This window comes from Rhinolophus sinicus, linkage group LG10, assembly GCF_036562045.2.
Source record: "Rhinolophus sinicus isolate RSC01 linkage group LG10, ASM3656204v1, whole genome shotgun sequence".
NCBI classification, from domain to species: Eukaryota; Metazoa; Chordata; class Mammalia; order Chiroptera; family Rhinolophidae; genus Rhinolophus; species Rhinolophus sinicus.
The window spans coordinates 6402843-6420152 of NC_133759.1; the positions used below are offsets into that span (position 1 = coordinate 6402843).

Consider the following 17310-nt stretch of genomic DNA (forward strand, 5'->3'; position numbering starts at 1 on the left):
GTGAGTTCCGGGCCAGCCGCCCTCCATCCGGTGTGGCGTCCTGGTTTGTTGCTGCCCGGGATCTAGCGTCGGGGTAGACGGGGTGGACAAGACAGATCCAGAGTTGGTCAGTCTGTCAGGTGAAGGACGCAGGGCTGAGATCGGCGGCGGGAGCGAGCGGCAGGGGTCGGCCAGGCGGGCCGCGGACACCTCGGAGCTCGGATTCAGTCTCCGGCCGACCTCCCGCAGGCGCGATGAAGGCACTGATTTTAGTGGGCGGCTATGGGACGCGCCTGCGGCCGCTGACTCTCAGCATCCCGAAGCCACTGGTGGACTTCTGCAATAAGCCCATCTTGCTACACCAAGTGGAGGCGCTGGCCGCGGTAAGGCCCGGGGCCGGGGTCGTGGTAGGACGTGGCAAGACGAGGGACGCTAACGAGTGGGGGGTGGGGCACTCCCATGTCTCGGGCTAAGCCCGCCTGTTGGCCGGCGCTGTTCTTTCCGACAGGCAGGCGTGGATCACGTGATTCTGGCAGTCAGCTACATGTCTCAGGTGCTGGAGAAGGAAATGAAGGCGCAGGAGCAGAGGGTGAGCTTGAGTCCACTCTTGACCCTTTACCTCGATGCCTGCTCATCCTGACGGGGCTTCTCTCTTTCAGCTAGGAATCCGGATCTCCATGTCTCATGAAGAGGAGCCTTTGGGGACAGGTAAGTAGAGACAGGAGGTCCCTTGGGGAAGGTTTAGGGTTAGGAAAGGGGTAAGACCCAGCCTGGATGGCGCCTGGATCCAAGGGCCCAGGAAAATGGTGATCTGTTCCCCTCCCCCAGCTGGGCCCCTGGCACTGGCCCGTGACCTGCTCTCTGAGACTGCAGACCCTTTCTTCGTCCTCAACAGTGACGTGATCTGCGATTTCCCTTTCCAAGCCATGGTGCAGTTCCACCGGCACCACGGCCAGGAGGGCTCTATTCTGGTAAGGACCATGTCTGTCTTCTCCCACACTGCTACCCCACCACGCATGTCAAGCGGCTTCCGCCCCCTCCCCCCACCAGCCGTGAAGGCTCCTTTATGTTGTGGGTGCAGGACTGTGCAGTGCGTCTTGAAGCATCTGGGGCATAGCCCCTGAGATTTAGGACAGCATGCATATGAAGGTTCAGGAACACTGGACTAGGCCTGAGGTCTTCCTGCACTCAGGTGACCAAAGTGGAGGAACCTTCTAAGTATGGTGTGGTGGTGTGTGAGGCTGACACAGGCCGCATTCACCAGTTCGTGGAGAAGCCGCAGGTGTTTGTGTCCAACAAGATCAACGCAGGCATGTATATCCTGAGTCCTGCCGTGCTGCGGCGCATCCAGGTGTGTAGAAGCAGCTGCTGGGGGGGGGCTGGGGTAGGGCAGGCCACCACCACCACGACCCTGCTCACAAGCTGCCCACCCCCACAGCTGCAGCCTACGTCCATTGAGAAGGAGGTCTTCCCTGTCATGGCCAAGGAGGGGCAGCTATATGCCATGGAGCTGCAGGGTGAGGCAGGGAGGCCACAGGGTGGGGGTGGTCTGTGGCTGGGCTGAGCCCCCTGATCCATTCCCTCCCTACAGGCTTCTGGATGGACATCGGGCAGCCCAAGGATTTCCTCACTGGCATGTGCCTCTTTCTACAGTCACTGCGACAGAAGAAGCCTGAGCAACTGTGCTCAGGCCCTGGCATTGTGGGCAACGTGCTGGTGGTGAGGCCCTTGCCCCGCCCATCATTAACCCCCTCAGTCTTGGGAGACAAATGGCCCACTTGTATTTTCCCCACTGTCCTCAGGACCCAAGTGCCCGCATTGGTCAGAACTGCAGCATCGGTCCCAACGTGAGCCTGGGTCCTGGTGTGGTGGTGGAGGACGGCGTGTGCATCCGGCGGTGTACAGTGCTGCGAGACGCCCACATCCGCTCCCATTCCTGGCTCGAGTCCTGCATTGTAGGCTGGCGCTGCCGTGTGGGCCAGTGGGTAAGCCTCTAGGCTGGGCCAGGTGGGTAAAGGGCCAGGGAATGTGCATTCCTCACTGACAAGGCCTGCCCCTCCCCCCGAGGTGCGCATGGAGAACGTGACGGTGCTGGGTGAGGACGTCATAGTTAACGACGAGCTCTACCTCAACGGGGCCAGCGTGCTGCCCCACAAGTCCATTGGCGAGTCTGTGCCGGAACCTCGCATCATCATGTGAGGCGCTGCTGTGGGGTTGGCTGAGCCACCATTTCCCTGTTGGCAAGCGGAGCACCAGCTTGGCATGTCAGAAGACCCTGGACTCGTTGCCATTTGTCTGGGGAAGCTTGGATGAGGCTGAAGTTGGACATCTGCCTTCTCCTGTGGACATACTCTGTCAGGATCCTTGCTGGGCACACCCCACAAAGTCTACTCCCTCAAGAAGGGCCGGGCCAGGGCTGTATGGAATAATAATTTAATGCTCACTGTGGCCCTGACTGAAAGTCAAGCTCAGGCACAATTAGGGCATGGCTGGACTCCTGGCATGAGGTTACACACAGGCGAGGAGGCTGAATGTGGCGGGAGTGGGGGGGAAGGGGCATGAGGAGCTCATAAATAGGGCCCAGCCTGGGTCTGGGTTCAGGAGTGGAGGCTCCAGCTATGTGGGCTCAGCAGGCCTAGGCAGCTGAGGAAGTGGCACTTGAATTGGCTGCCTTCTCCCAGTCCTCTACAGACACGATGGTGGCTTTGCAGAAGAAGCAATCCTTGTTGTTCATCAGGTGCTGGTTGATGCAGGCTCTACAACAGGAGGGGGTGGGGGTGGCTGTGTATCCCTGTACCCCCTGTTCCCCCACACCCAGCCTCCTAAGCCCATGGGGCCCACTTACTTGCAGGACTTGTGGCCACAGGGCTGGAACACAGCAGAGATGGGGTGAGCATAGCAGATGGGGCACAGGTCCTCCTCGCTGGTGGGCTGCAGGGAGCAGAGTGTAGGGTGGGCTGGGGTTGGATGCAGGTGGACGCACACTATGCCTATGTAGTGTGTACCCAGTTGTGCCAACATCTTCAGGTGTGGTGGGTGTGGACCTGTGTCTGGGGCCCTACTCACCAGGGAGGCAGCTGCTGCCTGGGCAGATGCAGAGGTCAGGTGTGCCAGCATCTGTTCCACCTGGGCCAGTTCCTCAATGCTGATGTAATCTGTGTCTGGGAGATGGTAAGAGATGTCAGGCCAAATGTGGCCGTAGAGTACTCCCAGGTGGAAAGTGACTCTTCTTCAGACTCCTGGCCCAGCTCCAAACCCCTCTCTTCCCTGACCGACTTACAGCTCTGTAGGGAGAAGCGCTTCTGGTCAGGGGTGGGCAGGGCAGTGCCAGGGGCAGGGGGCTCTGGCTGCCCCAGAAGGTAGCAGATAGAGCGGAGCTGGAAGCAGGGGTCAGCCAGGAGCACTGACGTGGCTCTCTCTATCCTAGGTGGGAGAGGGTGCAAGAAGAGTCAGGAGGCTGGGGCCTGTCTGAAAGCAGTTATCTATTAGAAGGGTGGGGGTGGTGTGACAATCCAGCTCACCCCATGTTCCTGCTTCTCACACACCCCCTCCCCAAAGCCCTAGACCTCAGGAAGAACCCACACAGCCCGGGTACCAGGTTAAGGGGGCTCAGAGGCACCACCAGAAAATAGTGGAAGTCCATCTACCTCCTAATATACATTACCCTTCAAAGAAAACAGCTTAAAGGTGTGCTTTCCAGGCTTCACCTGCTACTGTTTAGGGAGATGGACGCCGCGGAAAGCCGCCGACCAAGCGAAGGGTGGGGCATTGGGACCAGATTCACTTCCCCCTCTGGCGGCCACTGGGGCCCTTGATCGCCAGGGTCGCGGCTGCCCCGCCCCTTCCAGCAGGAGCCAATGGGAGCCCGGCGCTCCACCCCCTGAAAAACCGCCCGCCTCGAGAGTATTTAGAAGCTGAGTGACCGGGAGAGCACTCGGAGAGCTGGGGAAGCCCAAGAAGGGAGTGCTGAGTGGACCGCGGCCCCAGCTCACAACCTGGAACCGGGGAGCTGGGATAGCTGGCCGTGCGGGGCGGAGGCTGCATCCTGCCTCCCCGGCCATTGGCCATTCAGCGCCACGCACGTCGAGCCAGAGCAGAAGGGGGCGAGTCTCGGAGTTGCACCCCGCACAGAGCTTCCCGGTCCCACCCCGGGTGGTCGCCGCCATGGCCTGGCTGATGCAGCTGGGCGCACTGTTGTGCACGCTGCGTGTCGGATTAGGCAGCCTGGACCCCGAAGTCTCTGTGCCCTCGGCGTCCCATAACTGCCCCCAGGAATGCGTCTGCGCGGCCGACCTGCTGAGCTGCGCAGGCCTTGGGCTGCAGGATGTGCCGGCCACGTTACCTGCCGCTGCGACCGCGGCCGAACTCGACCTGAGTCACAACGCGCTCCAGCGCCTGCACCCCGGCTGGCTGACGCCCCTCTACCGGCTGCGCGACCTGCGCTTAGGTCATAACGAGCTGAAGGCACTGGGTCGCGGAGTCTTCACCAATGCCAGCGGCCTGCGGCTGCTCGATTTATCATCGAACGGGCTGCGGGTGCTTGGCCGCCACGACCTCGACGGGCTGGCGGCGCTCGAGAAGCTGTTTCTATTCAATAACCGCCTGGCGCACTTAGACCAGCATGCCTTCCAGGGCCTGAGCGCACTTCACCGGCTCTACCTGGGCTGCAACGAACTCGCGTCCTTCTCTTTCGACCACCTGCACGGTCTGGGCGTGACCCACCTGCGTACCCTGGACCTCTCCTCCAACCGCCTGGGACGCATCCCCGTAACTGACCTGGCCACGCTGCCGGCCTTTCTCAAGAACGGCCTTTACTTGCACAACAACCCGTTGCCCTGCGATTGCCGCCTCTACCATCTGCTGCAGCGCTGGCACCAGCGGGGACTAAGTGCTGTGACAGACTTCGCGCGGGAGTACATTTGCCTGGCTTTCAAGGTACCCACGTCCCGCGTGCGCTTCTTTGAGCACAGTCGGGTCTTCGAGAACTGCTCGGAGACCCTAGCTCGGGCGAGCCTGGAGCAACCTGAAGAGCAGCTGCAAGTGCAGGTGGGTGGGTCCCTGAGGCTACACTGCAACACCAGTGCCCCTGCCAGGCACGTCGCCTGGGTGTCTCCACAGGAGGAGCTGCTGGTGGCACCAGGGTCCCGCAATGGCAGCATTGCAGTGCTGGCTGATGGCAGCTTGGCCATACGCAGCGTGCAGCTGTGGCATCAGGGTGTCTTTGTGTGCCTGGCCACCGGGCCCCGCCTCCATCACAACGAGTCGCATGAGTACAACGTGAGTGTGCACTTCCCGCACCCTGAGCCCGAGGCCTTCAGCACAAGCTACACCACGCTGCTGGGCTGCGCCGTGGGCCTGGTCCTGGTGCTGCTCTACCTGTTTGCACCACCCTGTCCCGGCTGCCACCGCTGCTGCCACCGCACCTGCCACTGCCGCCGCTGGCCCCGAGCATCCAGCCCACTCCAGGAGCTGAGCGCACAGTCCTCAATGCTCAGCACCACGCCACCTGATGCACCCAGCCGCAAGGCCAGTGTCCACAAGCACGTGGTTTTTCTGGAGCCAGGCAGGAGGGGCCTCAATGGTCGTGTGCAGCTGGCGGTGGCCGAGGACTTTGATCTCTACAACCCCATGGGCCTGCGGCTCAAGGCTGGCTCCGAGTCCACTAGCTCCACGGTCTCTGAGGGGCTGGTGATAACCTAGGCTGCCCAGGGCCCCCCCACCCCTGGGGCCACCGCCTGCCTGCTGCTTGCCCTGCTGCCCGCTGCCGAGCACAGTACTGCCAGATCCTGGTGTGAAGCACTGGGCTTGTCCTCCAGCCTCCTGCGTGGGCCTCCACCTACACACACTTGCTGGTAGAGGGGTGGGGACCCCAACCTCTCTCCTGCTCCGCCTCAGCAATAGGCCTGCCTGTGCCACATTTCCCTGGGACCTCCTGGGACCCAAATGTCCCATGAGGACCAGAACTGAGGCCCATCTGGAAGAGCAGTTGCATTAGAGCCCAGGTCCACCCTCAGGGGCCGAGGCAGTTACCAAGGCATGGTGGTGAAGAAGTGAAGCATAACCCAAGGGGACAGGAAGGGGGAGGGCTCCAAAATAAGACCTGCCCCCCCCCCCCCCCCAGGGTGGAAGAAGGAAATTGGCCCTCTGATGAAACGAGACTCCAGGCACCAACATCCAACCCACTTTCGGCTTCACAACTCCAGAGTCTGGTGGCAGGTGTGAGGCAGTCAAAGGACCCCTGGGGTCCTGGCCTGGGCCCCAGCCAAAGTGGCCCTACTTCCTCTGGGCAGCAGCATTCACAGGCCACTCTGAGGGCAGAGCCTCTCCTATGGGCTCCTGAGACAGCAGGGAGGGGGCACTGTGGCCCTGCGCCCCCAGCTTTTCAGCAGTGAAGAGCCTGCTGAGCATGGCCAAGATGGGAGGGCAGAACTGCAACCCGCTGTCCCTCGGGGATACCAGCCTCTTAAGGGCTGGCACCAGGCTCGGCCTAATGGCTGAGGCAGCGCCCTGGCTTTATGTGGATCTCAGCCGTCCCACTGCAGGGAGGCAGGGTAGGGGGGCTGGGCACGCTGCCTGTGTGGGGGCTGAGCTGGGGGCCCCCATGAGTGTCCCGGATCCAGCTGTCATGGAGTTTCTTAATAAAGGTAGGACATGCTTGTTGCCGGAGCCTTTGCAGACACGAGTGGCAGTGTGTGTGCTCAGCTCTTGATCCCAGCGGTGCTGTCCTGGCCATTGCAGGAGCTCACCCCGTCCCTACCACAGAGTCTTGCTTCCCTGCCTCTGCCTGAGGCTCTGACTGGGGGCCGAGACACCCCAATCTGCTGGAGGCTCCATTGCTCCTACTCACAGCTGCTGCTACTGACACCTGAGTTCAGACGGAACCGCCTGCTCTGTCTCAAAACCCGATACTGAGGTCCATTTTAGAGATAAGGAAACTGAGCTGCAGGGAGGCCCTGCCCAGCACCCTCCCCGTCAGACACACCCAACTCCCAGGGGCCCACAGTCCCTAACACTTACCCTGAGGCGGGGCCATGCACCAGGAGCCTCACCAGGATGCCCGTCACCGCCACCAGAATGGGGTAGTGGTCCACGCTCTCCAGGCCTAAGGAGGGAGGCAAGGGGCTGAGCTAGCCACGCACTCCCCCTGCAGGGGCTGCTGGCCTACCGGGCTGATGCCATCACCCTTCCCATGTCCTCCCCACAGAGGACGCAGTAAGGCTGGGGACGCCAAGCTTGGCTGTCCCGGTGAGAACGGACCATCAGGCGTCACTGCTCCTGGCAGAGGAACCAAGGCCTGTGGCGTGTGGGGTGCAGGGCACTTGGGTCCTCACCAGGCAGCCGCAGGGTGACCACACGGTCAAACAGATTCCTCTCAGCCGTCACCCGGTTCAGCACCTGATTCAGCAGCTGTGAGGGCCGGAATGCGTTGGTGGCTGGGTGGGCTTACCATTGGGGCGGCCCCAGGACCCCCCCACCCTCCTTGCCCGGATGGACACACCTGTGCAAGACGTCGCAGCAGCATCTCAGAGGTAGGCTGGGACCAATCGAGGAATATCTCAGGCACCAGTGTGATGGTCATCTCCAGGACACGCAGCAGGCTGACCGAGAGGTCAAAGCAGGTGGCACATACCTTGAGCTGTCTGCTGTCCACAAAATTCCTCTCCAGGCGTTCGGCAGCCTGCTGGATCTGAGCCACCAACGGGTGGGCAGCGGTTAGTGGCCTGGCCACACTGCACATCACGCCTCATCCTCTGCAACACCCCGGTCCACCAGGTCCCCCCACAACCCACCTCCTGGATCATGCCGATGAACTCCGAGAAGGCCCAGTTGAGCTGGTTGAGGACGCTGTTGAGGAAGCTGGGTGCCACGTCAGAACCCTGGCGCAGCAGGTCCGCCATGTGCTGCTGCAGCAGGGTGGAGGGGCAGGGTTCTGCAAAGGGCATGGGGAGGTGGCACTGGGGACTCCAGTCAGTGGCCCGGCCTGTCTGCCCCCGTCCTCACCCACTGGGCCATTGGTATAAGGACAGAAAGATGGTTCTGGGAATGCTCAGGCCGTGAAGGCAGGGGGACAGGGTGCAGTACTGCCTGGGGGTTAGGGCTAAATCTGTCCCCTCCCTCTGCTGAGCAGGCCGCAGGCTGCAGTTGTTTCCAGCCCCTCAGCACCCCTCTCCCCAGCCTGAGTCCCTACAAGTTCTCAGTTGCAGGCCCTCCCAAGAGGGCTAGTCCTAGACAGTGACAAAGACCCCTCCTCATGCCTATCAAGGCCAGCCTCCCCAAGAGCCTCCTCCGAGCCCTGCCATCCTCTACTGTCCTCTGCTGCCCTTGACTGGCCTTGGCATATGGCCAAGGTGGTGGGCGCCCAGTCTGGGCTGATAGGCAGCAGTAACCAGAGCCCTCAGCCGCAACCAGGCTCGGCAGACCGCCCCCCACCGCCACCCCCACGCAAATCAATAGTCCCTGTAGCAGGAGGACGTGGATCCAGCCCCACTGCCTCTCCGTCTGCAGCTCACTTCCACCCTGGCAACTGGCAACGACTTGCTGTGTGACTTTGCACAAAGCACTTGACCTCTGGGGATACCCCTCAGGCCAAAACACTGCCCAACAAACACTATGTGGGCCAAGGAGAGCCACCATGTAGTGTGTGTACAGCCTGTGGCAGGCAGACCCTTGGCTGGGCCTGGGGCAAGGTCCTCGGGCTCACAGGGCTTTGCTGGACCCCAGAAGCAAGCATAGCCTCTGCTCCCAATCAAACGCCCCTTCCTCCAGGAAGCCCCATGGACTCCTCTGGAAACCTGGCCAACCCCCAGTCTATGACCGTGGACTCAGGTATCCAAGGTCTGGCAGCAGCAGCAGGACATGGCGCTGGCACAAGGACGGAGGTCAGGGAGCTGGTCCTCACCCCGCATAAGCGGCCAGCAGCTTGGGAGGGTGCTGTCCCTTTGTACCGTGACCCATGCAGAGCTTCAGGCCCAGAGGGCACATGTGGGACTGGGGAGCCAGCGGGAATGGTCCCAGAGTACCCTTGGGCTGGGAGGACATAGGAGAAGGGAAACCACAGGGGACAGACAGGGAGTTTGGGGCCCAATATAAGTCCAGAAAAGGGGCTGGAAGAAGTGAGAGACCCCAAGAGCAGTGGGCAAGGGCCACGTGCGTGCCTGACCTGGATACTCACTTTGGAGGCTAGGCAAATTGGCGTCCTCAGGTTTGGTTTTCAGCAGGTGTGGCAGCCGTGTATAGCGGTACCCAAACCCACAGCCCTGGAGGGGATGTCAGTGGCAGATCAGTGGGGCAGGGCAACCCTTCCTCCCAGCCAGCCACAGCCACTTCCCCTCTAGCCAGGCTTACCCTCCAGAGCCGCACCAGGATCCAGTTGGTCTGGGCCCAGGGCCGCTGCTCATAGGGAGCCAAGAGGCTCCTCACCATGGCGATACGTCTACAAGGGCAAGGGGTGGCAGGCACAGGGTAAGGCTGGGCGTGGTGCTGTGAAGGGCAGGGAGCACACCCCGCCCCGGACCCTCACTCACTGCTCCTCAGGGATCCGCTCCACAGCCCGTAGCGAGTGTGGGTAGCAGACATAGCTCGCCAGGGCCTGCATCAGCGAGTCACGGATGTCTGCCAGGATAGAGCAGGCCTCAGCAAGGGCCTAGCATGAGCCCTGGCCCCCACGCCTCATGCCCATCTGGCCAGCATTTTGTGCAGAAAATAGCCAGCCAGAGGTGCCATCCCATTCCCACGCCCCCAAGACCTCTGTAGGGCACCTCACCAGTGCCCACGATGCGTGTGTCAGCAAAGTGTTTGGCAAGGATGGCAGCCAGGCGGGTCAGGGTCTCTTCATAGCCTGCAGGGTGGGAGCAAGAGCTGTTGACTGGAGTGGGGGCTGCACAGGTAGGCACGTCCCTTGGCAGAGTGGGTAGGCTTGGGGAGGGGGCTCCAGAGCTGGCTCCAAGGGCATCTGGGGATTTCGGGCACGGCATTCACTGACAACTGGTGAGAGGCTAAGGCAGATTTGCTGTCGGGGGGAGGGTGGGTCCTGGCAAGAGACCCGCCCAGGCCCAAAGCCATCTTAGCACACACGCTTGACGGCCAGCATCAAAGCACCCTGGGCACCAACAGCTCCACCTCTGAGGACAAAGCCTGCACCTAAGCCTGCAGCGGGGCAGGGGTGGGCAAGAAGCCTGACACCCACAGCCTGACCCAGACACAAACCACCCAGCCCAGCCTGGTCTCTGTGATCTGCGGGAAGCCCAGGCTCTTGTGGGGCCCCCAGCATGGCCCCACCCCTTGCTGTGCTCTACAGAAACAAACCACTCTGCCCTGCGCAGCTGCCATACCATGTGGCCAGTGCCAGGCGGCAGGGTGAGAGGCCAGTTAGCTCCTGGGCCATAGCAGCACCAAGAAGAAAGCGAATGCAGGGGTCTGTTTGCTCTGTTTCCCTCCCAGAACCAGGGAGGAGCTGCTGGCTCTGCAGTGCCGGCCTCAGGCAGGGCTCTCCGCCAAGTGGGGCTTTAGCAAACGCTTGTCTGCTGCAGGCAGAGCAGAGCAGATGCTGTCTCCCTCCTGCCCACGCGGATGTGCGCTGCTGGGCCACAAGGGCTCAAAACAGGGCTCCTAGGGCTCACACCGAAGGCCCCTTTCTGCCCCCTCCCAGCATGAATGGCTCCGTCACCTGGGAGCTCCTCCATGCTGTGCACGGGGCCAAAGTAATTCTTGAGAGCGCTGTAGCTGTTGATGGCCACGCTCAGGTAGAACTCGGGCATGAAGGCAAAGAGAGGACCCGTGCGGTCACCATGCTCGATGGTCCGCAGGCAGACACGCAGCAGCCAGTAGATGTCCAGCATCTTCTCCTGCGGGAGGCACACCGAGCGCTGTTAGGCTGTTCATGGGAAGGGTCACAGGGGGCGTGGCCTGGTCTGGGGACCAGGAGAGGCCTCCCCAGAACATGACATGAGGACTGAGAACTGGTCCCTGGAAGTGGGAACAGGTGCTCAGGCAGGGGCGATTGAGTGCTCAGCAGGCAAGAAGGGGGCCCCCTGCCTGGAGGGAGCTGCACTGTTGCCCGGACCAGAACTCTGGTTTGCATTTTGTAAGGCACAGAAGGTTTCAAGCAAGACGGTGCCGTGTGACCAGAAGTCTGTGTTGGAGCACTTGTCCAGTGCAGAAGGGGCTGCCGGGGCAAGTGGGGACAGGGCCATGAGGAAGCTACAGCCGCATCTAGACCCAAGACAGCAGACAAAGGGACTGGATGCCAGGAATGGGGATGCACCAATTGCCTTGGGGGTGAGGGGATGGTCGCACCAAGAATGGGGCACAGATTTCTGGGGGTGATGGGCCATCATGGAGGTCACAAGTACTGGAGGAGAAGCAGGCTTGGTGTAGGGCAGAGGTGATGTGCTTAGGACACGTGGAGCACAGGTGCCTGGAGATGGCCTCAAAGAGGTGGCACTGAGGAGGGACGTAGAAACGTGGCCTGGAGCTCAAAGGAGAAGGCGGTGGGAAGGCCGGAGGCAGCAGGACTGCGGGTGGAACAGAGGTCACAGAGAGCACACAAAACGGGCCAAGGGCCCTGTTCCCACAGTATGGTTCCCAGCCAGTCTGTCAAGATCCTACAGAGGGGATCAGAATGAGGCCCCAGGCCCTAGCCCAGGTCTAGAGCACCCACATCTCTTGGGTTGGAGCCAGAGCACCTGACCGCACACCAGCTCTCTGATGTGCTCTCAAACCTGAGAACCCGAGGAGAAGATGTAAGCAAGATGTCAGAGGGCACACACATGGGCAGCGAGCCAGAGGCCTGCTGGGAGCCTGCTGCCACAGAAAGCCAGAGAAGACAGAGTCTGAGGAGGGGACGGCAAAGGCACACAGCGGTGCAGCCAAGGGGCCACTGCCCCTTGGGGGTGTGTCCGCAAAGGTGGGGAGGCTTGACAGAGACCTTGCAAGACCATTTCAGAGAAGTGGAGGAGACTGTGCTGGGCTAAGCGTGAGGGAAGATGAGGAGCTAAGACGGAGCAGGAAGGAGTGAGTGGGAGCTGTAAGTAGGTGTGGAGTCAAGGAAGGCTGTGTGGGCTTCTTCCTTTACTAAAGGGAGAAAGTGAATGAGAACGAGGCAGGAGCGGGAGCACTGATGAAGCAGAAGGAGGAAGGCAGTCGAGTACAATGAGGCTATGAGGGCACCACAGCTAATATCACATTCAACAGTGAAAGACTGAAAGCGTTTCCTCTAAGAGCAGGAACAAGGCAAGGATGCCTGCTTTCACCACTTCTATTAGCATTGTACTGGAAGTTCTAGACAGTGCAATTAGGCAAGAAAAAGACGTAAAAGACATCCAAGTTAGAAAGGAGGGCGTACAATTATCTCTGTTCTCAGATGACATGATTGTATATGTAGAAAACTGTAAAGATTACACACAGAGACACACACAGAGTCTGTTAAAAATAATAAATTCAGGAAATTTGCAGGATACAAAATCAATACACAAAAATCAGTTGTGGTCCTGTATACTAGCAATGAACAATCCAAAAAGGAAATCAAGAAAATAATTCCATTTACGTTGGCATTAAAAAAAAAAATGAAACAGGCATAAAGTTAACCAAGGAGGTGAACTACTTGTACACTGAAAACTACAAAATGTTGCTGAACAAAAATGTTGACTGGCACAAATAAATGGAAAGACATCCCATGTTCATAGACTGGGAGACTTAATATTGTTAGGACGGCAACATTACCCAAAGCAATCCACAGATTTAACGCAATTCCTACCAAAATCCTAATGGCATTTTTGCAGAAACAGAAACATCTATCCTAAAACTTCTATGGAATCTCAAGAGACCCAAAGAGCCAACACAATCTGGAAGTAGAACCAAGTGAATCACACTTCCTGATTTCAACTTACTGCCATATTACAATAATCAAAACACTGTGATCCTGACATACAGACAGACACATAAATCAGTGGAATAGATGGTGCTGGGAAAACTAGATATCCACATGCAAAAGAGTGAAGTTGGACCCTTACCTCACATCATACCCAAAAATTAACTCAAAATGGATCAAAGACCTAAACTAAGAGCAAAAACTATAAAACTCTTAGAAGAAAAAAAGAAACTCTTAGAACAAAACACGGGAAAATCTTCGTGACCTTGGATTTGACAATGATTTCTTAGATATGACAACAAAATCATAGGCAAGGAAAGAAAAAAATAGATAAATTGCACTACATCAAAATAAAAAACTGCATCAAAGGACATAATTAACAGAATGAAATGGCAATCCACAGAATGGGAGAAAATACTTGTAAATCATAATCTGATAGGGGGTTAATATCCAGGATATATACTAAAGAACTACTAAAAATCAACAAAAAAAAAACCCCAAACAACATGATTAGAAAAATGGGCAAAGGTTTGAATAAACATTTCCCCAAAGAAGAGCTACGAATGGCCGAGAAGAACATAAAGATTCTCAACACCACTAGTCATTAGCGAAATGCAAATCAAACCTACAGTGAGATTCTACTTCATACAGATTAGGGTGACCATTATATAAACAAAACAAAACAAAAACAAACGAACAAATAAAAACCAGTAATAAGTGTTGACAAGGATGGGAAGAAATTGGAACACTTGTGCCCTGCTGGTGGGAATGTAAAATGGTGCAGCCTCTGGGGAAAACAGTATGGCATTCCTCAAAAAATTAAAAATAGAATTACCATAGGATCCAGCAATTGTGCTTCTGAACACATACCCAAAACTACTGAAAAGAGGACCTTGAAGAGATCTTTGTCCACCCATGTTCACAGCCGCATTATTCACGACAGCCCAAAGGTAGAAGAAACGCAGGTGTCCATCAATGGATGAACGGGTAAGCAAAATGTGGTCTACACATACCATGGAATGTTCTTTAGCCTTAGAAACGAAGGAAATCCTGACACATGGTACGACATGGATGATCGTGAGAACATTATGCTGAGTCAAGTAAGCACGCGACAAAAAGACTAATACTGTGTCTGATGCCCCTTGAATGAGGTACCTAGAGCAGTCAAATTCAGAGAGATAGAAAGTAGAATGGTGGTTGCCAGGGGCTGGGGGAGGGGCGAATGGAGAGTAAATGGGTGTACGTTTCAGTTTGGGAAGATGAAAAAGTTCTGGAGACCTGTCTCACAACAATGTGAATATATTTAACACGACTGAACTGTGCATTAAAGAGATTAAGACGTTAAGTTATACGTTGTATTTCACCACAACTTTAAAAAATACTTAAGATGGTGAATTTTATGTTATGCATATTTTATCACAATTTAAAAGGAAGAAAAAGGTATAGAGATGGGAAGGTGAGGTTCCTAGGAGGGTGGTGTGGGAAGGGGTGACAAGATTGCGTAGGGAGGGGGACAGGCATGAAATCCCGGTGGTGGGAACACGAAGTACCCTGACAGTGACCATCGCGGGGCTGGAGGCAGGTGGTCTGCTGCAAGAGAAAGGAGGGGGTAAAGCTGGGGCAGGTTGACTTAGGGAGGGGCCGCCAGGAGAAAGAGCAAGTAGGGGCGGCAGGTAGAGACGGGCACCAAGGGCCTCGATCACCCAGTTACGGGGCAGGCCTGCCCGAGCAGGTGGACAGATGCCCTGATGTGGGTACCTGGGGAGTGTGCCAGGGTACTCATGAGTGGGAAAGAGGTGTCAGGACACGGAGGGAGAGGAAGCAAGTCCAGAGGGCCTGCAGGGGCGGTCAGAGTATGGTCGGAGGGAGCGCACGTCTGTCCGTCCAAAGGCTGACTGGGAGGGCAGAGGCTCATCCTTCTGGTTCGCTACTGAGTGTCCCTAGTGTCAGGATGGCACCTGGCACACTCCAGGCTCTGGGAACATGCTATTGAATGAATGAGTGAGTGGGGAACAAGCCAGTGGCAGCAAGGGTGGGAGGTGAGTGTGACAGGAGATGTAAAGAGCAAGGGCGAGATTCAGGGGAGGCCATGGAGCCCGGAGGCACTGGGAGGGGAGAGTTGTGTGGGGGAGTGTCAAGAAACTGAGAGGAGGGCAGGTAGAAGGGGAGGCACGTAGAGGCAGATTCTATTCTGTTCCTCAAAGGGAGAGTGTACGAGCTGGAGGGGAACTGGGAGCTCTAAACTGGCATCTACTCAAGTTCATGGGTCATGAGAGGTTCAGCACATGCGGCGTGGGGTGGCAGGCGGAGGAGGTGTCGGGAGGGGGCACCTGTGTGCCAGAGGCCTGGGGCAGCAGGCAGCGTCAAGGGGCCGGCACAGCCCTGCCCAGTCTGTGACTAGCCAGTGACACTGGGGAGAGCAGCAGCCACTGGCCAAGGCCACACCTGCTCACCTGGGAGTAGACGGTGGCATGGACCCAGGCAAGACGGCGACTCAAGTGGTCCAGCTTTTCTGAGAAGACTTTCTGGCTCTTGGTCAACTCCACAAGGATGTCATTCCTCTGTCACCCAAGGAGAAAGGACAATCAGGACATGACCCCACATCCAGACCCATCCTGCCTTCCCCACGCAGCCTTGTGGGGGCCCCACTGGTGCCAGGGGCAGGCAAAGGATTGGGCAGACCTGGTCCCACCCTTCAAACCCCTCTTCTGCCTCTGAACTGCTGGTGAGCCTGAGCAAGCCTCAGGGCTATGGTCCTCCCTTCAGAATGTGGAAGCGATGCAGCTGGGGGTCTGTGAGCCCCTGGCCGGACACCCCAGGGCCTCCATAGTGAGCTGCAGCTCCGGTAGCTGCTCTGGCCCTGGCCAAGCCGGGGGCTCTGTTTACAGCTGGGGGCAGGCAGCCAGCCCAGGCAGCCCTGCTCCCCAGGACAGGAGAGCTACAGGAGGAAGGCTCCAGGGGAGTGGGGGAGCCAGGCTCTGCTTCCTGCTGACTCTGCAAGGGCCAAGGAAGCACTCAGGGTCGAATCCATAATTGATGAGGACAGTGGGTACGCATCAGCGCTTAGCGGGCTGGAGGTGGGCACCCTGGCACACGCCTCGGCTGGTTGATGGGGCTCAGCCCCCTTCTCACTGATGTGTGGCCAGGGTGGGGGTGGGGACAGGAAGAATTGCTGGCGCAACCCCCACAGGGAGGGGCAGACCAGGCCAGATTTCCTCTGTGGATTGCCCTGGGGACCCCAAGTGGGGAAGCTTCCCCTCTGCCCTACTCCTCCCTCTCAAAGAACCGCCTGCCTGTCCAGGCCTTACCCGCTTCGGGCATCGGCGGAGCTTGTCCTCCGTGTCCCTCAGGGCCATCGCATACTCATTGACATCATCGGACACACCCACCATCTAGAGCAACGGACACCACATGTTCATGGTGACCCTTGGGCACCTCACCCACATTTCTCTGGACCCAGCCTGGACACCAGCCCTGCCAAGCTCCCGACCTCAGGCCCAAGACAGCCCCCTCCCCCAAAAGTCAGCCAGGTGTGGCCTAAAAAGCACTGACAGGAGTCAGTCTTGCTGTGGCACATGCCCACATGCAGACCTGGGTCACGTGTGGGCACACACACACCCACGCATGCACCCATGCATGTGCTGGACCAACAGTACACCTTGCCCAGCTGCTGGTGAACGCTGAGGTTGTACATCATGATGGCGCCGTCCAGGACCTCCAGCAGGGAATTCTCAGTGAGGGGCTGCTCTGGCTCCTCGGGGGGCCGTCCCAGCAGCAGGCCCTCATTCCAGTGGCTGCCCTCGACTAGGGAATGGGGGAAGGGCAGGGTCAGGGGCGGGGCCATTCCAGTTCTCTCCTAGGCCTGTGGGGCCAGGATTGGCCTCACAGCAGGAGAAGGAAGCCCTCTCCCCCAGCCTGGGCCCAAGGAGGGACCTGCAGGGACAGCACCGGGGAGGGGCTGGGCAAGGTCCTGCGGCTCCAGGACTTATTTCTGCAGCATCGATTTCCTGCCCGCAGAGTGTACTTCCCACGCCCTTGAGAGTGCCAGGCCACAGGACCGGGAGGATGGGAGTGCATCCTGGCTTTGCCCAGGGAGGGGGGTTGTACATGGTAGAAGAACCCTTTGATGCCAGGCCTGGCCCTGATGGGCACCTACTGTCCTCCCGGGTCCTCTGCTCGGCACTCAGCGTGCGGACCTTCACTTTCTCCGAGGTGCTCAGAGGCCGCCGTGGGGTCATCAGACTCACAGCCGCTGTGCTGAGGAAGCGGTTGGCTCGGCCCAGGGTTGGCGAGCTGAGCCAGCCGGGCCGGGGCAGGGGCAGCGCGCCCCCAATGGCCAGGGCCTGCATGGGGCGCTGTGGTGGAGAGAGGAGGCCAGACGCCACTCAGCTCCCCAGGACCCAACCCACTTAGGGCTCCCTTGATTCCTGGGGCTGGGAATGGATGGGAAGGCTCGTGCCTCC

The 17310-nt window shown here is 58.5% G+C and overlaps 3 protein-coding genes across 7 annotated transcripts in view; 2 read left to right on the forward strand and 1 right to left on the reverse strand.

The window, feature by feature from the left end:
* Positions 1 to 2427, forward strand: GMPPB (GDP-mannose pyrophosphorylase B). The gene is made up of 9 exons (XM_019723844.2): positions 1 to 362; positions 488 to 568; positions 639 to 687; positions 808 to 950; positions 1172 to 1330; positions 1418 to 1496; positions 1571 to 1698; positions 1782 to 1964; positions 2047 to 2427. The coding sequence occupies exons 1-9, from the start codon at positions 234 to 236 to the stop codon at positions 2176 to 2178; spliced, it is 1083 nt and encodes a 360-aa protein (XP_019579403.1). The 5' UTR covers positions 1 to 233; the 3' UTR covers positions 2179 to 2427.
* Positions 2397 to 17310, reverse strand: part of RNF123 (ring finger protein 123) — a 27677-nt gene continuing 12763 nt past the window's right edge. For 4 of the 5 annotated variants that reach the window (XM_019723830.2, XM_074312317.1, XM_019723833.2 and 1 more), the window contains 17 exons: positions 17004 to 17202; positions 16506 to 16651; positions 16156 to 16239; positions 15301 to 15408; positions 10646 to 10823; positions 9743 to 9817; positions 9504 to 9591; positions 9325 to 9412; positions 9152 to 9236; positions 7770 to 7909; positions 7478 to 7666; positions 7311 to 7386; positions 6997 to 7081; positions 3260 to 3402; positions 3046 to 3140; positions 2825 to 2910; positions 2397 to 2735 (listed from right to left, as the gene is read on the reverse strand). In XM_019723830.2, the coding sequence (XP_019579389.2) occupies positions 2615 to 2735; positions 2825 to 2910; positions 3046 to 3140; positions 3260 to 3402; positions 6997 to 7081; positions 7311 to 7386; positions 7478 to 7666; positions 7770 to 7909; positions 9152 to 9236; positions 9325 to 9412; positions 9504 to 9591; positions 9743 to 9817; positions 10646 to 10823; positions 15301 to 15408; positions 16156 to 16239; positions 16506 to 16651; positions 17004 to 17202 (1986 nt within the window). In that variant the 3' untranslated portion in view covers positions 2397 to 2614. Of the gene's footprint in view, positions 2736 to 2824; positions 2911 to 3045; positions 3141 to 3259; positions 3403 to 6996; positions 7082 to 7310; positions 7387 to 7477; positions 7667 to 7769; positions 7910 to 9151; positions 9237 to 9324; positions 9413 to 9503; positions 9592 to 9742; positions 9818 to 10645; positions 10824 to 15300; positions 15409 to 16155; positions 16240 to 16505; positions 16652 to 17003; positions 17203 to 17310 lie in introns of those variants that run through there. The other variant, XR_012489560.1, reaches the window with a different exon arrangement.
* AMIGO3 (adhesion molecule with Ig like domain 3) lies at positions 3898 to 5816 on the forward strand. The gene has a single exon (XM_019723842.2). It carries the CDS (start codon positions 4144 to 4146, stop codon positions 5677 to 5679), a length of 1536 nt encoding a protein of 511 aa, XP_019579401.2. The 5' UTR covers positions 3898 to 4143; the 3' UTR covers positions 5680 to 5816.

What these genes read in the sequence shown, in the direction of transcription:
- GMPPB (XM_019723844.2), top strand. Translation starts at nt 234, where the DNA reads ATGAAGGCACTGATTTTAGTGGGCGGCTATGGGACGCGCCTGCGGCCG. An exon ending in AGAGGAGCCTTTGGGGACAG is followed by an intron (nt 688 to 807) that starts GTAAGTAGAGAC and finishes CCCCTCCCCCAG; the next exon opens with CTGGGCCCCTGGCACTGGCC. An exon ending in GCTGCCGTGTGGGCCAGTGG is followed by an intron (nt 1,965 to 2,046) that starts GTAAGCCTCTAG and finishes CCTCCCCCCGAG; the next exon opens with GTGCGCATGGAGAACGTGAC.
- AMIGO3 (XM_019723842.2), top strand. Translation starts at nt 4,144, where the DNA reads ATGGCCTGGCTGATGCAGCTGGGCGCACTGTTGTGCACGCTGCGTGTC.